At 40.0% G+C, this 20,363-nt stretch overlaps 2 protein-coding genes across 2 annotated transcripts in view; both read left to right on the top strand.

Annotated features, from left to right (window-relative positions):
• The first annotated feature begins 517 nt into the window (after positions 1-517).
• On the top strand, positions 518-17,409 carry trmt1l (tRNA methyltransferase 1-like). The gene is made up of 16 exons (XM_082509680.1): positions 518-593; positions 3,778-3,873; positions 4,020-4,082; positions 8,452-8,565; positions 8,778-8,842; positions 11,033-11,189; positions 12,927-13,047; positions 13,132-13,211; positions 13,506-13,758; positions 14,217-14,429; positions 14,511-14,701; positions 15,237-15,303; positions 16,183-16,346; positions 16,424-16,489; positions 16,910-17,036; positions 17,195-17,409. The coding sequence occupies exons 1-16, from the start codon at positions 533-535 to the stop codon at positions 17,382-17,384; spliced, it is 2,028 nt and encodes a 675-aa protein (XP_082365806.1). The 5' UTR covers positions 518-532; the 3' UTR covers positions 17,385-17,409.
• Positions 17,410-19,369: 1,960 nt separating this feature from the next.
• LOC309691756 (protein Niban 1-like) overlaps positions 19,370-20,363 on the top strand; it is a 30,070-nt gene continuing 29,076 nt past the window's right edge. The window contains exon 1 of the mRNA XM_082509678.1: positions 19,370-19,561. Within this exon, the coding sequence (XP_082365804.1) occupies positions 19,507-19,561 (55 nt within the window). The 5' untranslated portion in view covers positions 19,370-19,506. The remainder of the gene's footprint in view (positions 19,562-20,363) is intronic.

The raw sequence follows: 20,363 nt of genomic DNA, 5'->3' as shown, positions 1-20,363 counted from the left end.
TTACATGCTTATCACATGTTTGCTTAGGAAAATTAGGAATTGTCTCAAAACTGCTTTGCCATATGAATGGGTGGTTCATTCCTTTAGCCATTACATTAATCATTTCATTTTTTAACAGTCAGTTTAATAATAAAATTCCATGACAAAATATTGCAACAAAAACGGAAAACCTGTTTGGAGACATTATCTTATAATTAGGTATGTCATAATTACAAATATTCTGATCTTGTAATTCTTTTTGTCAACATCATTGAAATGAACCAGTAAGAGTTCTTCTTCACTTTCTATAGGCTACTTGCATAATTTGACACTGAAGGTATCTGGTTATCCTCAGCACGTTGTCAGGTATTCTGAGTGTGGTATTATTTTATTTGCAACAGTAACTCATTTTAGATTATAAAATGTGTATTAATCACGCTTCTGTCGTGAATGCGATGCGCTTCCGTAAAATGTCAAATTGCGTTTAAAACAACGCGCCCTACGTAAAGAACGTAGAATAGAACATTTCCTGTGTGTGCTGCTGTAGTTCGTAATGGCGGAGCTTAAAGAGGCGGACGCTGCTCAGCTACACCAGGAGGACGTCGATAACAAACGTGGGTAAACTGTAGCGCCTGCATGTTTGGTCGCTAAATTTGCAGACATACAATGCAGCATAAATCATACTACAGGCATTATTAATGCTACGCAGCCTATTTAACGGGAGTTTGAGTTTATAACTGCGGAACTAATCGAGGGCCTCAGCATGGAGCTCCGCCATAGGACCTAATAGTCAACAACATCAACGACAAAAAGGGAGGCGGTAATAGTACTCCGCTATCGCTTCCTGTTGCATGAGATAGCGCAGCTGGCTTTGAACATCTGCTGATTTTAATGTGGTTTGAGTTGCGTTTTCAGTTAACCTGGTCTCATCACGGAGCTGCACTACAGGACCGCAGAGCCGCTCACTTCATACCGCTTAAACTGTTCATTTATTTTAACCGGTGTTCCAGCTTAACTGGTTTTGGTTTTCATTGGTGATGTTTGTGAACATTTCATCTGTGGACCCAAATTCAGGGCCCTATTCTAGGAAGCATGTCCAGCAAACCTTAGCTTAAAAATAAAATATGAGTTGGTCAACTTTATGATCGGCAACTCCGGGTTGCTCCAGAACAGCTGATCAGAGTAAGTTCAGTCAACTAACTCTGAGTAAGTTCATCCTGAGTTAGATCCAAAATGTATCATTTTAATTTAATATCCATATTTAGCCAGCTTGAACTTTCATTAGATGAATTTGAATCCTAATTCTACGTTTGATTTTAGATCTAATGATTCAGCTGAAACCTGAAAGGTCAAAATGCAAGAGAGAGAAAGTGAAGATGAAATGCAGAGACTGATCAGACACAGTTTACTGATGGACCCAGATAGCAAAGAGTCCAGATGCATTCATCCACAGTTTAGTTTAACCTTCAATAAAAACAGTTTCTGCTATAACTCCAGTAACGATAAAGAATTCCATTATTTCTACCTTTTATTGGATAAAAATGCTTAAAGACAGAAAAACTTTGCTTTAATGTTGCCAGTGTAAGCATTCGTCATTTGGTCAAATATTAACCTGATAGATGTTGGCTTCCTGAGATTCACTGTTTCACATTTAACAAAAAAAAAAGCAGGGCAGCATTTTACGAAGGAGTGTTAGGGTCATATTAAGAAAAAAATATTATTTCAGACTATTTTCAGACTTGTAATTCTATTTTGAGATAAAAGTCAAAATTTAGTTTTTTTTGGAAAACATCAAAAAGATGATTAGATTACAGCTGCTTTACCCTCGACCCTCAGAGGGTATCGCAATTGTGGCAGTTTGTCCTGAAACAACAAGAGTAATCTCCACATTTCGACTGTAACTCTTTTCAAGGAAAGGAAAGGTGGCTAGGAGAATTGCTAAGAACTTGGGTAAAGACAAGAGCCTTGTGTTGTTAATTATAATGACCTTACACTATTGTCCTTAAAAATGTAATGCTGGGTGTCACATTGTTAAGGACAGATGGATTAAAACTACAATGGGCAGAAGATGGACTACAAGATGCACATTTGCCAACACGTGTTCTCATATCAGTGATTTATGGAAGTCATATAAATGAGGTCAGCCTGTGGACAAATATCCCTTTGTTCCAAAGGTTGGAATTTTAAAGATAGAGGAACTTTTAGGGCCATATTTACAAATGTCTAAGCTGCCTTTTGAAGTTGAAAAGCTCATGGCTTTAAAGAGTCCCAGTGTTAGTTTTGTGATTGAAAGTTGTGAACAGGAGGAGTTTTGTGGCTGAAATATGGAGTTTCACTTTCAGGAGGAGAATATTTAAACCAGTTACGTTATCAGGCGAGTGAGTCATCTGCACTTCAAGTGGATGGCTCAAGTTGTTATTGCAGTGCCAAAACATCGGCTCTGTCCTGAAATTTCGCTCAGTCCTCACACTGAGCCCCACAATAACACTGTCTTTGTTGTGCTGTGAGCACATAGTGAGTGACTTGTTTTTGCTGACTCTGTAACAAATTAAGTTTTACTATATAACTGCCTACAAGATGCCAAAGATCAGTAAACACAAAATGTTCTTACCCTTAATGAAAACAAGGCTTCAGAATAATACCCCTATGGATGAGTTCACTTTGCCCACTTCCTTCTTATTGTTCTTCTACTGTTAGAAATCTTTAATGTTTCTAAATATTTATTTTAAATTATACAAGCAGTTGACTAGTTTTCGCCATTACATGAAATTACCAAAGCAAAATCCTGTCGTCCCCCAAAACACATTGAAAAACGTATTCATGCCGTCATCACCTCTAGATTGCATTATTGCAGTTCTCTGTATTTGGGTCTTGACAAGTCTCTACATAGTGGTTTGGATCCACCCATTTATGGCTACAAGAAGTGCAAGAAGACTTAATTGTGGACCACATGGCATTAAACCATGAAACAAAAATGGAAATGACTAAAATGATAAGCTTGGCAGTGGATGGAACAACAACACTTGAAGGACAAACTGTATACCTACATTTATACCTGGAAAAAGGATAACATTGGAGAAGGGTTTCAAGATTCACAAAGGCCTAACCCAAGTGTCTGAGAGGATTAGCGAGGGCCTCGTGTTGATCACTTGTTCCTTAAATGTGCATCAGAACCACAGATAAAGCCAGATGAAGCACAAATGGGTAAAACATAAAGAAACTCTGTCTGGAAACATGATGTGATGTTATTCTTGTTCTTGTTAATGTTGTTTTTAAGTTAAGCTTTTCTTTCTCTTCAAAGAAGTCTGTTAGTAACTTTTTTAAAAAGTGTATTCTGCTGACATTTATCTGAAATGCTTATGCCTGACATACTTAACAGTTGTGTGTGGTAGAGAAAAATCCAAATGTTCTTTTAATGAGCTGTTTTTTTTTCTTTAAGTGCATTCAAATTTAAGTGGGGAGTAAACTTCAGTGGCAACTCCTTAACTTTATTGTTCTCAGGTTTTGTGAAACGATGTCAAATATTTTTTATTTTTATTGAAATAAAATCATAAAATCGAATTTCCATCATTTTCCTCTGACCTGTAGTGATTAATTTGGTATTAGTTGTCTAGTTTTGGAGAAGTTGGTCATAGAGGTAAATATAATAATACTACTACTACTACCAATGATGATGATGATAATAATAATAATAATAATAATAATAATAATAATAATAATAATTAAAACTTTGAGCCATTGAACTCCTTTAAAATAGTTAAGGAAGTATTTTTCTTTTCTCTCTCTTCATTTCTGAAGGTGGGGATGGGGGCGATGGACCATTTGTTGCTGAGGAGACACTGAAGAGTGAAAGTGCCACAGATGATGATGCCAAACCCTCCATCACAACCGCTGGTAATTAAATACAACTCGATTTTTGTTAGGATTTGCATAACAGCTGCATTCCTGTGCTCATCAGAATTGAATCAGGTAGCAATAATGACTAAACTTTAACTGGTCTTTGTAATAATATAACAAGTGTTCTGTTTTTCTCCAAATAGAGAGACACCTCTCCATTCAAACTAAACTGGAGGGCCTTGAGATGCTGGTTGACCTCAGTGGTGGTAAATTCATTTCTTTAGTTTTTATTAGACAGTCAGTGACAGACGGGCAGATTTAAAGACTTGTTGATTTGTTATTGAACAATTAAGATAAGATAAGATAAGATAAGATAAGATAACCTTTATTAGTCCCACACGTGGGAAATTTGTTTTGTCACAGCAGGAAGTGGACAGTGCAAAAGTTATGAGGCAAAAATTAGAATACAATAAGAATAAATACAGTACACAACTGTACAGAATAGAATAAAATAAAATACTATATACAGTAGAATAAAATAAAAATAAATATACAATAAGATAAAAATAGAATACAAATACAAATACTATATACAACTGAGTAAAAATACAACGATGACAGAAAGGATTATTGCACTTAGTATTATTGCATATGTATGGATGTGTGTGCTTGATCAGTTAAAGTCTTTATTGTGGAGTCTGACAGCAGTGGGGAGGAAAGACCTGCGAAATCTCTCCGTCCCACACCGTGGGTGCCGCAGTCTCCCACTGAAGGAGCTGCTCAGTGCTGTCACAGTCTGCTGCATGGGGTGGGAGACGTTGTCCAACAGGGATGACAGCTTAGCCGCCATTCTCCTGTCACTCACCACCTCCACTGGGTCCAGAGGGCATCCTAGAACAGAGCTGGCCCTTCGGATCACCCTGTTCAGTCTCTTCCTGTCCCCAGCAGAGATGCTGCCGCCCCAGCAGACCACACCATAAAAGATAGCAGAAGCCACAACAGAGTCATAGAAGGTCTTCAGGAGTGGGCCCTCCACTCCAAACGACCTGAGTCTCCGCAGCAGGTACAGCCTGCTCTGCCCTTTCCTGTAGAGGGCGTCTGAGTTATGAGTCCAGTCCAGTCTATTGTTCAGATGAACACCAAGGTACCTGTAGCTGTCCACAGCCTCAATGTCCATACCTTGGATGTTCAGTGGTTGCAGTGGAGAATGCTTGTGCCTGCGGAAGTCTACCACCAGTTCCTTGGTTTTACTGGCGTTGATCTGGAGGTAGTTCAGCTGGCACCAGTCCACAAAGTCTTGAGTCAGTCCTCTGTACTCCTTGTCGTCCCCATCAGTGATGAGGCCGACTATTGCAGAGTCATCAGAGAACTTCTGCAGGAAGCACTGGGTGGAATTGTGGGAGAAGTCTGCAGTGTAGATGGTGAAGAGGAACGGAGCCAGAACCGTTCCCTGTGGGGCCCCCGTACTGCAGACGACCCTGTCCGACACACAGCCCTGAGTCCTCACATACTGTGGTCGGTCGGTGAGGTAGTCCAGGATCCAGGTAGTGAGGTGATGGTCCACTCCAGAGTTCACCAGCTTGTCCTTTAGAACCGAGGGAAGAATGGTGTTGAAGGCACTGGAGAAATCAAAGAACATGATTCTCACAGTGCTTCCAGCGGTCTCCAGGTGAGCGAGGGAACGATGTAGGAGGTGAATGACGGCATCATCCGCTCCAATGCCAGGCTGGTAGGCAAACTGAAGTGGGTCCAGTGATGAGCTTATTAGGCGCCGAAGCTGAGCCAGGACCAACCGCTCCAGGGTCTTCATCAGGTGGGATGTCAGAGCCACCGGCCTGTAGCTGTTGAGGTCCTTGGGGCGTGAAGTCTTTGGCACTGGTACAACACAGGAGGTTTTCCAGAGCTGTGGGACTCTTCCCAACCTCAGGCTCAGGTTGAAGAGGTGCTCCATCACCCCACACAGTTGGTCCGCGCAGGACTTGACGACCCTCGAGCTGATGCCATCTGGACCCACTGCCTTCTTGCCATTAATCCTCCTCAGTTCCCTCCTAACCTGGGTGGTTGAGAGAGACAGGCTGGAGCCTTGTGTTGAGTGTGTATTGGATGCTGCAGTTGGGGGTGGGGGAGAGTGAGCAGGGTGAATAGAGGAGGTGTGAAGTGTCTGAGGTGGAACAGCAGCAGTGGGGGTGGGTGAGCCTGCAGCCGATGTTGCAGACTGCCTCATGGCTGAATCAAATCTGTTGAAGAAATGATTCAGTTCATTTGCCCATCTCACATCCCTCCCAGGCAGAGAGTTCTGCTGTTTGTGGCCCGAGATGGTTCTGAGGCCTCTCCAGACTTCACCAACGTTGTTTTGTTGAAGCTGGTTCTCCATCTTCTGCCTGTAGCTCTCCTTCCCATTCCTTATCAGTCCCCTCAGCTCTCTCTGCACCCTTTTCAACTCCTCTTTGTCTCTGGATTTGAAGGCCCTCCTCTTCTGCTTGAGGACGGTTTTAATTTCTGGGGTAATCCAAGGTTTGTTGTTGGAGAAACACCGTACAGTCCTGGTAGGTACGGTGTTATCCACACAGAAGTTTATATAGTCAGTAATGCATGTAGTAAGGCTGTCGATGTCCTCTGCGTGGTCATCACAAATCACCTCCCACACAGTCGACTCAAAACAATCCTTAAGAGCCTCCTCGCTCTCCTCATATATTCTAATTACATATTAGAACAAAATTGATACCCCCCCCTCCCCCCGTGAGATTTTCAACATAGCATTTCTAAACATAGTAGTTTTCCTTACAAAACTTCCTTAGAAAGTTTTCCTTAGAATTAATTATTATTATAGTACACAGTAAATACTTTAAGAAAAAACAATAATAAAAAACGATGGATATACAAAGTTATCACAGATATTCCAAGTGTCAAGAACTGGAGGGAAAAGTAATGAAGAAATTCAAAGAGAGGCACACAGTAAAGAACAGGCAAGTGAAAAATAAAAAAATGAATAGTGACAGATGTGTATAAAGACTCCAGTAAAACTACCAAGACACTAGTGAATAACCAATAATAGCCAAGCCGGGAACTATAGTGAGGAGACTCACAACAACTATGCACAGGAAGGGACCATTATGTTGCAGGTCGGGAAAAACTTTACTTCTGCAGAAGAGATGCCTTCAAGCCAGCCTGAAGTATGTTAAGGATAACCTAGAGACAGATTATACGGATATGTCCTTTGGTCAGATGAGATGAAAGAGCTCTAGACTCTTTGGTTATAGAGAATGCTGACACTCAGAGAATACTGTCGTCAAATAGAAACACTGTGGTGGGAGTATTATGAAATATTATCGTTTTAAAAAAGAACAGCTTTTCATTGTCCTCATCTGTATGTTAGCTTATTGATTATGTAATTATTTAGCTAATACCAATAAAGTAGCTAAATGACACAATAACAATCCCTCACCTTCAGTGTGTATTTGACAATCATTTCTTAAGGAATCCATTTCATACTTGTTAATCACTCTTTGTTTTTATAGTGCAGGGTGATACATTTTAGTGAACTTTAAGGGACAACGATAGGCATTTAAATTGACAGATATTGAACTGAAAATACAAACAGCTGTACAAATGTGCAACAATTCTTGTTAAGTTTAAAAAGGCAAAAACACTTCTGTAGAGTGCACCTCAATGATCTCATGATCCCTTGTAAACAAGTACCTGGGGAAAGTGGGAAGGAAACATTCTCTTATAACAGGAAGAGACCTCTCGCAGAACCAGGCTCAGGCACATCCTGGTCAGAGGGTAAAATGAAAAAAATAAGAATATAGGGAGACCAGTAAAGATGGGACAAAACACAAACTACAGGAGAGACAAACAAAACAGCAAGTAACAAATACCATTACTTCTAGATCCCGACCGATAGAGGATTTTTAGAGTTATACTGATATTTGGTCATTTCAAAAATCCAATATTGTGATATGTTAGCTGTGTTTCTTTTTCTTTCAGACACATGATATACAAACAGATTTCCCTAACATTAGTTATGTGGAGCTATTTATTTAATCATTTACACTTTGCTCAATTCTGCTGGTGTTAGCTCATCGTGTGTTGCCAACTGGGAATATACAGAGTGGCATTTCCTGGGAAAAACAGCAACACATGGTTGAAGGGTGTTTAATTTTAAAATGTTCATTTATTGGCCATATTAAATATTGATACTAATAGGGCTTGCAAATAGTTAATATCAGCCGATAGTATTGGTTTGAGGTTAAATTACACATCAAAGCACACTGATAGTAAATGCACAAGGTTGAAATTAGTATGTGTTTAAGAGGTTAGTTGACAATGAATCAGTAATTATTGATACTCTAATAATTACTTCAGTAATTTTTTTGAGTCCTGTCAAATGTGATCAGATGTGTCAGATTTTACATGATTGAAAATTTTCACAGTTTCAGACGTTGTATCAGGATGTATCAGCTTTTACCATTCAGACATTTATGGACAAAGCAAATATTGATTCAGTCCTGTATTTTATTTTATTTTTTACATTTGAAGTACAGTTATGTAATAGGTCACACACCAACCAATTTATTTTAATCAATAAAGCAGTTGATTAGTGTTGTGCTGATTTTTGCCTTTTTCGCTCAAAAGCTGGGCGGAAATCGTGTCCTCTGTGTCCTGAGGAGAAATTTAAGGCCTGTTACAGCCACAAACTCCGCCGACACCTGCAGAACCTCCATTGGAAAGTGTATGCAGAGTTTGAAGGTAGGAACAATACAAATCGACACACATACAACAATAACCAGCAGTCATCTGGTTTCAACTCAAATCTGCAGCAGCAAGGAGTTGTTTCTTCTGTGTGACTGATGCTGGATCATATTTTGTGTTTAAATTTGTCCTGGATAAGGGTGTGGTCACTGTTTGTACTCCAGGGATCTTCTTCTGTATCAAAATGTGAAAACTGTTTCTTTGAACAGGCTACAGGATGTGCATCTGTCACCTGCCCTGCAGAAATGTTAAGCCCAGCCTCAGCGGAGATCATGTGAGACACAAAACACATACACACATCATTTAGGTTTTTGTAAACAATAAAATGCTAATAAGATAAACATAAATACAGGTAACAATTAACAAGTTTTAAGACTTCCTGAGTGTGCAGGGCTAAAGTGCTGAAATGAAAAAAATAAATGGATCTTTAACGTTACAGTGTGTAAGAGTAGATTGCACATTGCCGTCTGCCTCTGTGCTGTGTGTCAGCAAAGCTTTGTCCAGGCGTTGGTAGGATTTTTGTTCTATGAGACACATTTTCTATCTGCTGGTGATGCATGCGATGCAGGGGACTCCTGTTCTTGCTGCTCTTTCTGCTGCCTGAGGTCCTCATTAAGCACATGAGCAATTGTGGGCATCTTCTTGTTGTACTTACAGATTTTTGCTGTTTCATCTTCAATAGTGGTTCTGACGCTCACTAGTCCTCGGCCTCCTTCCTTATGCTTAACGTATTTAGTTCAATGAAATTTTATTCATACAGTGGTTGTTGAAAACCCCAACAATCAAATGACCACCAAACTCTTGGTGATAGTGAGAAGGAAAAACTTTTAAACTTTTTTAAAAGGAAAAGTTTTAACAGCAAGAAACCTCCAGCAGACCTAGACTCAGGGAGGGGCAGCCAGCTGCTGCTACCGGTTGGCGCTAATGGGAGAGGGGACAGGACAAAAGACACTCTGTGGAAGAGAGCCAGAGATGAATAATAATTAAATGCAGAGTGGTGTATAACCACACAGTGAGCAAAAAAGGTGAGTGAAAGAAGAAATACTCATCATGGGGATCCCCCAGCAGCCTTCGCCTGTTGCAGCACAGCTAAGGGAAGATTCGGGGTCACCTGATCCAGCCCTAACTATATGCTTTATCAAAAAGGAAAGTTTGAAGCCTAATCGTAAAAGTAGAGAGGATGTCTGGCTTCCAAATCCAAACTAGGAGCTGAGAGCAAACTGCTCTGTTGGGATGATATGATACTATAACAAACAGTAATTTTGGGTTATGTACCCTATTTTTCAGACCATAAGGCAGGTTTATATTTGTATCTGTTTTTGATTCATCGACACTGTTGATGAATGGGTCTGTTTTCATACATAAGGCGCATTAAGCGAAACAAAACAGTCAGATAAGTCAAACTTTATTTAACTCATTCTTCTTGCTTCCTCCACTTCTGTACCATTGATTCATTAATGCTGAATTCTCTCGCAGCTGCTCTATTCCCATGTTGTTGCAGTATATTAATGACTAACCTCGTATTGTGGATGGATTATCTCATTTGTTCTCCTGACTGAACTTTGGTCCGTTTACAGCATCCTGCCATGCGATTGCATTTGTCCCTAACCATCAGGAACCCTCACGTTAACTTTTATTGAGTGGAAAAAAGTTAGCGATCATCCTCCAGCTTCACTGTTTATGTTATGCTAACATAGATGTGTCGCTAGCAATCATGTAGCAAATCAATATATACCAGCTAGTCCAACTTCAGTAACCCTACAAACGTCACTGCTGTTTAGTTTTCTGTCTTCATTTATGTTGGAAGTGATGGCAGAGCTGTACGTTTTAATACTTTCAGAAATCTCTCAGTCAGAACATGGCTATATCATGTTTAGGTGGAAGCTAGCGAGTGGGTGAAAAATCCACTTCAAACCATATGGGGTCATTTTTGACCCCTGAGGACCACAGGTGTGATTATGTGCTGCCATTTAAAAATTTTAATGATTCAAAAAAACATTCTCACTAAAGTTTAACATACAGCACTCTGTGGTTAGTCAGATAGTCAAAATAATCTAAACATTTAAATATTTTATTGTTTCATTTTATTTTCGCTCAAAAACAGATACAAATATAAATAAATACAAATACTTTATGTAAACAAGGTCTGGTGGCCCTAAATTGCAAAATGATCTTAAGTAAAACTAAGGTGAACACTGAATTGATTGACAATTTTCCTTGTACTTGAAAAAACACTCAAATGACATCGGGTCGTTTTTGACCCCTGAGGACCACAGGTGTATGGAAATCAGGAGGACAAGGGTTAAGTGCGCCTCATGGTGCGGAAAATACGGAATGTGGCAATACAGGACACTACAGCAACATTAAATTCATATTATCAGCATATTGCATATTCCTTTTTCTTGTGAGAGAATGATCTGGGCTTATATTTTATCACTTTGTTGTTTGTATTCTTTCCCTGTAGGCATCTGGGAGACACGTCGCTCACTACCACTGCGTAGTGTGCTCTGTTACCATTGCCAGGAAGACGGACATGATTAGCCACTTGAAACGCCACGTAAACAAAGGGGAGACTGAGGCTAGCTACTCCGGGACCTCAGATGTCCTGTTTGAAGAGCCAAGTAAGAAACACTGAGCTAAGCTGACGTTTACAGTTGCAGTATTGATAAAAATCATAGAAGTTCCCTCAGAGGTGAAGTGAAGTTTATATTATGACTTCCAGAAAATCTCCCAAATGAAAGGTGTTTTATGGCAGGTCTGGACCCAGGGCCACTTGAAGAAGTTGACCATGAGCTGTCATGTTTACTTGTAGTAGTAATAATAATAATAATAATAATAATAATAACTTTATTTATAAAGCGCTTTCAGACAAAGTGCTGTACAGCTATTTGAAAATAAAGAGATAAATTAAATAAGAGTATAATAATAATAAATAAGAGAACAAAGCAGAATGCACTTTGGGAAGACGGTGATCTATCAGAGGCAGGCCCTGCATCATAACCATGTTCTCTGGTGACTGTGGCCTCTCTCAGCAAAACCATGTCTCCTGCCATATCACAAAAAATGCTTCAATAAAGATCTCAGCAACATGAAGATTGTGTCTTGGCCTTGAGATTTCCAAGATCTCCATCCAATCAAACATCTGGGGGGAGGTGTTGGAAAAAAAATGGCTGTTCGTTGTAGCATGAGTGAAATGGACACAATTTTAACATTTTAGAAACAATCAGAGATGGACCAGGAGTACCATTCAAAAATAAACACAACTAATGTCTCAGATTATGATTGTTTGTGATTTGTGACACAAATATAATTCTATATCGGCACAATCATCTCGATGCTGCAGAGAGCTTACTTCGGTCTAGATAGTAAAAGTTTCATCTTTGATTTCTCCAGTGCAATCCTGCTCCCACTCCAAGAAAGAAAATCTCAGTAAACATGTCCACCGTCTCATGGATTGCTGACTACTTGAGCATTACTCTTTGAACACATCAGACTTTGTCCAACTCGCAGTGTGAATAAGATCAGAGAAGCAGCGATTGCTACACAGCTTTTGTCTGTCTTGGCGTAGAATGTTGATGTGGTAGAGGAATATGAGTTCCTAGGTATCCACACTCTGAACATTGCTGGAGATTTTCTATCAGTTGTGGTGAGCACCGTGTACTTTGCTGTGGTCTGCTGGGGAAGCAGCATCACAACTGCCAACTGAATAGACTGTTTAAGACAGCTGGGCCTATGATTGGCTACAAAACTGGACAAACTGTGGTGGGGACTGTGATGGACCGAGTTGAAAAAAAGCAGGAGTCGTCACAGGAATTATTAGAAAAATAGGGTTTTCATTTATTTAACCCCCAAAAATTATATTTACAAAAGTCATAAATGTTGAGCTCATAAAAAATGTCAAAGAAACACAAATGAACTCAGGTTTTGGATCATAGCAAGTAAGAAGTAAAGAAACAAATGGTTAGTCAAAAATCAAAATGAACTGGTATGAATGCATAAGTAAACTAAATGTGTGCGCTTACAAATAGAACAAATGTATCCAAACCAATCAACAAACTTATTGGAAACCAACGCGTGTTATTGTGTTTAAATAAAGAAATGAAAATACACAAGAGTTACCGACTTTGGCCATGGGTTTGGCCATCACAGGGACCAATGGCTTATAAAGTTATTTATTGAGTCAATTTTCCAAATTGTTTTTGAATGTAAATTGTCTGTTATTTATTTTAGCTGTCTGCAGCTTAATTTCAGGGTTTTAAATGCAACACAGCTGTTAAAGGTCCTGTTTTTGTTCTGCAAAATCACAAGGTATTAGTGATAAAGAACTGATCTCTCCGTCTGCTTTATTGTGCAAACAGGTCCGTCAGGTCAAGCCTACGAAATCATGAAAGAACTCGGAACAAATGTTCAGCTCCTCCCAAACCACACCACTCCGCAGAAGAGTGACACCTACTTCAATCGCAAGATGAAGCCCAACAGGTGGAGATGAGCTCTTGTTAAAATATGTCCAGTATGTCTCTGATGTTGAGAAATTAAAGTGGAATTTGTGGGGTTTTGTTTCAGGCAGCTGGTGTTTTGTTCGCTGGCTGTTTTGGCCGAGGAGAGAAACCCTGTTGAGTGTCTGGATGCTTTTGGAGCCACAGGTGAGTATGAAATGTACAGAACTCCACGGAAGAGTTTCATTTTAGTCAGGAGTTCAAACCAAAACCTTAAAAAACAAACAAACTATAAAATAACAGAAGTTTTAGCATAATCTTGTTTATTTTTCCTATAAAAATTCTATTCATTAAGCTTAGTTTAGTTCAAATCAGTTATTAAGAGGCTGGAAGGCTGTTTGTTCTTTGCAGTGACACAGAAAGTAAATTTACATCATGTCTCAGCAGTATTAGCTAATCAGCAATGAAATTCCACAACATTTCTTCTTTGCCACCTTTCAGGCATCATGGGCCTCCAGTGGGCGAAGCATCTTCTTAATGCTGTGAGAGTTACTATAACAGATATCAGTGAGACATGTGTCAAAATGATCAAAGAGAACTGCAAGCTAAACAACATCCGAGTGGACGGAGGCATGCGAGTTCCCCGGGGGTCTGACGGGCCCAGCGATGAGGTCGAAGGAGTGCCCATTGCTACTGTTGAGGTCGTCAAAATGGATGCTAATGTCATCATGCACCTGCGACCTTTTGACTACATGTAAGTGTGCAGGGTATCTTTTACATGGCAAGTTAGTAACGCTGAGTCATAAAAGTTAACCTCAGTTACTCAGTTACTGTAACTGAAGTGTTTATAGACTCAATCCCTAGTTTCAAGTTTCATTTAACATGACATTTATTTTGATCCAGTTAGTCAAAATGCGATCGTTCAGGTTGAGTCTAACTTGTGATGAACAACTACATAAGTTTTAAGTGTCTCTTAGTTTCTTAGTTGAATTGGAAACATTTATTTCTCATCTTGTCCAGTTTCAAAACAACAGGTTCCCTTTCAAAGTGGTTATGACCCTATTTCAATATAATCTTTGACTATAGCTTCATCTTTGTAGGGTTTTCATGTTATGAATCTAAATACAGTCTGTGTTATGGGTTTATGGGAGGTCCCAATTCTGTCAGAATGTCATTAAAAAATTTCTACTTTCTATTTCATGAATGTTTCAGTCACCTAGATCCATTCGGTACGGCAGTGAACTACTTGGATGCTGCCTTCAGAAACGTCCGAAACCTGGGCATCATCTCTGTGACATCCACAGACACGAGCTCCCTTTATGCCAAGTCACCCAACGTCACCCTGCGTCACTATGGCTGCCACATTGTACGTACCGAATACTACAAGGAGTTGGCAGCACGAATGGTCGTGGCGACTGTCGCCCGGTAGGCTGTTTTTATTTTAATGTGGGATGTGATGCAGAATTAAATCAGCTTTTTATACTGATTAACTTCCATCTGCTGCAGAGCGGCAGCACGCTGCAACAAGGGCATTGAGGTGCTGCTAGCGGTGGCATTAGAGCATTTTGTGCTGGTGGTCGTGAGAGTCCTCAGAGGTCCTGTGCAAGCTGATGAGTCAGCCAAGAAGTTACGAAAACTGATGCACTGCCAGTGGTGTGAGGAGAGAGTGTTCCTCAAACAGGGAAACATGGTGGATGGTGAGTGGCTGAAAATCATATACTGTAGAGGATTATTTACAAGCTTTTAAATCAGAATCAGAATCAGAATGGGGTTTATTGCCAAATGTTGAGCAGGTTTACAACATTAGGAAATTGCTGCGGTGCTTCAGTGCAAACATGCTGTCATAAATAGCACTTAAATAGACATGGAAAAAAATAAAACTAGGGATAAGAATTAAAAGTGCTACGTTGAAAGATATGTGCATGAGTGCAGGTGGTGATCAGTGCCAAACATAGAATGATGCAGTGACACAGCGTAGGGTCATGTGTTAGTGGCGGGTACAGTCATATGGTTATTGTTCATGTGTCCAACAGCAGAGGGGAAGAAACTGTTCTTATGGCGAGAGGTTCTGGTGCGAATGGACCGGAGCCTCGTCATGAAGCATTAAAGCATTGAAGCATTAAAGCAATTTAAGAATCTGTCACATATTTGGTGAGCTGTAGCAAATAATTTTAATTTTAATAAGATGCTGAAGTTACCTCATCATCGTGTTCTAATGCCTGTTTGTTTCAGACACATTACCCTGCAACTGTCATGGAAGTCTGCCTGGAAAAACAGCAGTGCAGCTGGGACCTCTATGGTAAACTGCACATAGCAACACCAGTCACAGACTGCTGCGTTCTCATGTAGCTGTAATAGTTTGCTGTTAACATCCATTCTCCTCCACTTATCCTTGTGCTAACATTTAATTTAAAACATTTTTGTGGCAATTAAATTATTTAATGGCCAGTGAAAGAAATGCTTTACCAAAATTCTGATACTTTAAACCATTTTTGTTATTGAAGGATGCATCTAACACCCACAAAAACTGGGTGCATAATTTAATGATAAAAACAAGCTTGTAAAGAGTCCAGAAAGAGATAAAAGCATGATATCACCACAAGAACCAACAATCAAGAACTATTTTAAAACTGTGTGGCTCATCCTGGCCCTAGTTCTCTATTCCTCTAATGCCTTCCTTAATTAGACTAAATAACCCATCTAAAGTCTAAATATGCAAGGTATTCCCTGAAAAAGATATCATCTGGATGGGAGAATGTGCTGCTCGAAAACCTGTATGTTTTTCCAAACTGCGCTTGCACGTCTTTTCAGATGTGCGAGCTGCCAATTCCGTCTTCCTCTCTTCTTTAGTTTGAAGGATGCTTTGTTTACATTTTACATTCCTTATATTTAAAACTTTGTTAGTCAGTCCAATTACGTTTGAGCCTCTGAAAGTGGGGGGCTGTTTATGAAAAATCGCTGATATCACAACAACAGCTCCCTCAAAGTGTTTATTTGTAAGGTAGATCCTACAATAATACACACAGATGGTAATACAAAATGTAAATGGTGCTACAAAGTTAATACTTTTGTTAAAGACTTTCATTTAAAATCCTATGAAGTTGTGTACACAAGCAAAGAGTTAAAGTGTCATTGTCCAAATACTTACCAAGCTGTTTGTGTATGTGTGCATGTGCAGGTCTGGTCCTCTATTTAACACAGGCTTTCTGAGAAGGATGCTTTCTGCAGCTGTGAAGCACAGCATGGATGATATCCAGCCGCTTGTCAAAACCCTGATCTATGAGTCTGAGTGCAACACCCTCAAGTCTTTAGTCCACGGACCGTCTGCTCTCACCAACCAAGGTACCAATCTATCATCTGTAACATGGGTCTGATGTTGACATGGTTGAATCTTAAAAGGATCTTCTGTTCTTCTGCAGTGGAGTGCGGCGTTGTCATTAAGACCTTAAACACTGGAGAGGAGTCGGGTGCTGCTGATCAGTCTGGTGAGTCAAAGTTTTCTAAGCCTCCATTATTCACTCAGGCCTCCTACTTGGTGTGAAATATTTTCACACACATGGACAACTGAGTGAAAACCTGCAGCAGACAAGGGAAAGGAGTAAAGACTGTGTACACACACGGCCATACTCTAAGCATGCATGTGTCCTCTAGAGGGCAGTGCAAGCCTTTCCTGCATTAAAGAGATTCATGATGAATAAATTAACTACTTGGTCTTAATTTTAACACTTTTTACAGGCATCGTCTATTAAAAAAACTATTGTAGTTTTGTCCTAAAAATTTCCTTTACTGCATTATTTCAGACATATTCAGTATTCAGTATAACATATATGACGTTACATAAAAATGATTTTTGACTTCTTCATTTCCAGTTTTCTGTTGAGGTATAATTTTGAATTTTCCCATAGGAAAGAGGAAGATTGCAGATGAATCTGGGAACTTTGTGAAAAAGCTCAAGTCTGATGCCGCTCTGGATCACCCACCATTCTACTACAGCATCCATCGCCACAGCATTCGTGGCATGAATATGCCCAAGTGAGTGACCTTTACCAAACTCTCTCAAGAATTCAGGTATTTTCACATTTTGGTGACTTTGCAACAAATAGGAAACTAATGACCAAAGTACAAAAACAGGCCAAACACTAGTCAGGATCAGAGTGCACCTCGCTGTAAATACTTTGTTCTGTGCACAGGTTGAACAAGTTCCTTCAGTACCTGACAGAAGCTGGCTTCAGAGTGAGTCGGACTCACTTTGATCCAACGGGGGTTCGAACCGACGCCACGCTGCTGCAGTTTAAATCTGTCCTCGCCAAGTACAGCGTTCCTACATGCACCAACGCTAGCGCCACTCAGACCAGCGTGAGCATGGAGAAAACAGTGTGAGCAAATAAAAGGCTTCACTACTCCACACCTGAAGTGAAACTTTATTTCTTTGCTTCTTTACGCCTGAACTAAATTCTCAGTCAGTTTCAGTCAAAACATGTGGTTTTTCTGAATAAACCTTAATCAAACATAAACCAAGGAAAGATATTTTTCTATTTGTACACAAATTCAAGTGTTACAGATGGCTCATTTTATCTCTATTTATTTCTGCTGAAAATCTCTTTATTACCTTTTTGTTTCCCTTGTTTTATAAAAGCATCATAAAAATCTCGTCTCTTGCTGTCTTAGTAATTCTTTACTGGGCTCTAATTTCATTCTTTAAACTGTTCTGGGTTTTTTTTGTCCAGTGTGGAACAGGTGCACATGTTACCCAAAATGTACAATGAAGGGTCAGAGTCAATACTAAGCAGTGACATATGCAGAGAGACACCTAAGAACTACTATATTTAAAATGTAACCTGTAATAGGCATGAGATATACATTAGATATTTGTGTGGTCTGTAGCTCAGAAGGTAGACCAGGTCACATACTAATCAGAAGGTTGGTGGTTTGATGCCCGTCTGCTCAAGTCTGCATGACAAATATTCTTGGGCAATATACTAACCCAGGTAGTGTGTGAATGTTAGACAGAAAACACTTCCATAGAAAGAGCATAGGAAAAAAGTGCTTGTGTGAATGAGGCACGTTGTATAAAGTGCTTTGAGTGCTCAGAGTAAAAAGTCGCTGAATAAGAACCAGCCCGTTTAGCCATAGAACAGTGACACTGAAAATATTATCAGCCTAAAAAGTGATGAAAACAACCTTAGTGCATTCAGGGAAAAGAAAAACACATTAAAAGACTTCGTTTTCCAAATCTGTTGCTCTGTGGATAAGTTTGTTTGCGTTGGCTCTTTCCACTGGACATGCTAATATTGGGCTTGTCTGTTAGTCACCAGCAAAACGGTAACCGCAAACTCGAGAGCCATGGAAGTACTAAGAAACTGCAATTCCTCCCATGCATGGCTCCAAAAGTAACTACCGTAAGTCGCTGCAGATTTCAGCGTTAAAATGTCAACCTTTTCAACATTTAAAATCCGGTTTACAGTGTCATACAGAAAAGGGTTTCGGTCTCTGTGGGTAGTTTCTTCCTAGCTACTGTGTGTGAAAAGCATCTTGGATGAGAAGTCAAATGTCAAGTTCAATTGCCTGCTTTTCAATCACTCGAGACTAGCATTGCTTATGTGAGTGATTTATTTGTTTCTTTGATCAACCAAGATGGTTGTGCTTCCACCGAAGCTTATTCAATTCAATTTTATTTGTACAGCGCCAAATCACAACAACAGTCGCCTCAAGGCACTTTATATTATAAGGTAGACCCTACAATAATACATACAGAGGAAAAACCCAACAATCATATGACCCCCTATGAGCAAGCACTTTGGCGACAGTGGGAGGGAAAAACTCCCTTTTAACAGGAAGAAACCTCCAGCAGAACCAGGCTCAGGGAAAGGCGGCCATCTGCTGCGATCGGTTAGGGTGAGAGAAGGAATACAGGATAAAAGACACGCTGTGGAAGAGAGCCTGAGATTAATAGCACATGTAATAACTGAAATAGAAAATCCATAAATAAATAAAAAACAAAAAGATGTTATATAGCTGTTCTTGCAAAAGCAATACGTGTTCGGCACCACATTGCATTCACATCACAATTCTGTTTGCGCAAGCTCCGGGACAGCACAGTTTGGGTTGGTAAAATTCTAGTATTTTTATAAATCTATCACAAGATTGTCCCTTTCTAAGTTTGATGTTTGAAGTAAATATTTTACATTCTACCCTCTTGTCTCCTTGTCTAGATAGAGCACTCCTGAATCCAAAGGGTCAGTTACATTAATATTATTTGTTTATTCATTATTAGTCGTTTGATGAACCGAACTGAATAGAGCTTTTTACAGCTGTGATTCAACAAGTCACGGTGGATGATTAGGGAGACCACAGGCGCTATTGGGGCTGGCCTAAGTGGCGGAGCGTCACTGAATGACACACTGGCAGGAGGAGGAGGAGAGCACGCCCTGCTAGCTGATGTGACGGTGTAAGTACCTGAGTGCAGAACACTACCTGCGGATCGTCTCCTGTCAGAAGCATCATGGGGGGTTCCGCGTCCAGCCTGTTGGATGAAAACAAATCCAAGTACATTAAAGGTAAAAAAAAAATTAAATAACCGAGAAAGTTTGAGGTTGAAATTTTGGTATGCGTTGGGTGAGCGACGCAACGAGGGCGCAGCGCACTCCTCAGCGCGTTTCATTGAGCACCGATGAAGAGAGTGGGCTGTTTCTGTCGGGTTTAGAGCGACGTTTCACATCACTGTGTTTGGAGTCGAGGCGCTTGAAGCTGTTAGTTTGCGCATAAATATAAGAAGCGCGATTTTAATTTGAATTGTAATGCCAGTTTGAGCTTTTTTTACGTGAAAATGTGAGTTAGAGTGGGAAACAGTTCCCGTCGATTTTCCAGAGAGCCGAGTATCAGGCTACTCGCAAAGCTGTCCGTCTGGTTATGCCTGGTTATCTTTAACCAGGCATTTTGTCCCTCTCCCAATAAGCTCTCTGGAGGGGGGGCGGGGGACACTTTACATGTATTTTTCATGGCAAAAACATTAGTTCATGCATTTATCACTTCCGCCTGGTTAGTCTGGGGGGCTCATGGAGGTCACTCCAGTATTTCCAGTACTGCTAGGAAAAAGGAAAATCAGAGAGATCGAACTTTCTTTCTTTTTTCTCTCTTTCTTTTGGGCGTGTCCAGGGGTGTGGACTAATGTTACCTGTCTTTTATTGTGTGTATGCGTGCACAGCAGACAGGTGCACATGTGGTGATGTGTGTTGCGTAAATAGTGAAATCTGATTTGAAGGCAATCCTTCATGCAGCATCTTCCCTCATGCTTTCTTCATCATACAGGCTGCTGTAGGGAGTTTTTTTTTTTTTTTTTTTTTTTTTTTTTATTAAAGC

This window comes from Aulonocara stuartgranti (genome assembly GCF_965226115.1).
Source record: "Aulonocara stuartgranti genome assembly, chromosome: 17".
NCBI classification, from domain to species: Eukaryota; Metazoa; Chordata; class Actinopteri; order Cichliformes; family Cichlidae; genus Aulonocara; species Aulonocara stuartgranti.
The sequence above is the reverse complement of the archived record's forward strand: the minus strand, read 5'-3'. Positions and strand labels throughout refer to the sequence as shown.

Coding starts and splice junctions, on each gene's coding strand:
- trmt1l (XM_082509680.1), top strand. CDS start 533: ATGGCGGAGCTTAAAGAGGCGGACGCTGCTCAGCTACACCAGGAGGAC. Junction 4,083..8,451: donor GCTGGTTGACCTCAGTGGTG/GTAAATTCATTT, acceptor TTCGCTCAAAAG/CTGGGCGGAAATCGTGTCCT. Junction 13,759..14,216: donor CTGCGACCTTTTGACTACAT/GTAAGTGTGCAG, acceptor TGAATGTTTCAG/TCACCTAGATCCATTCGGTA.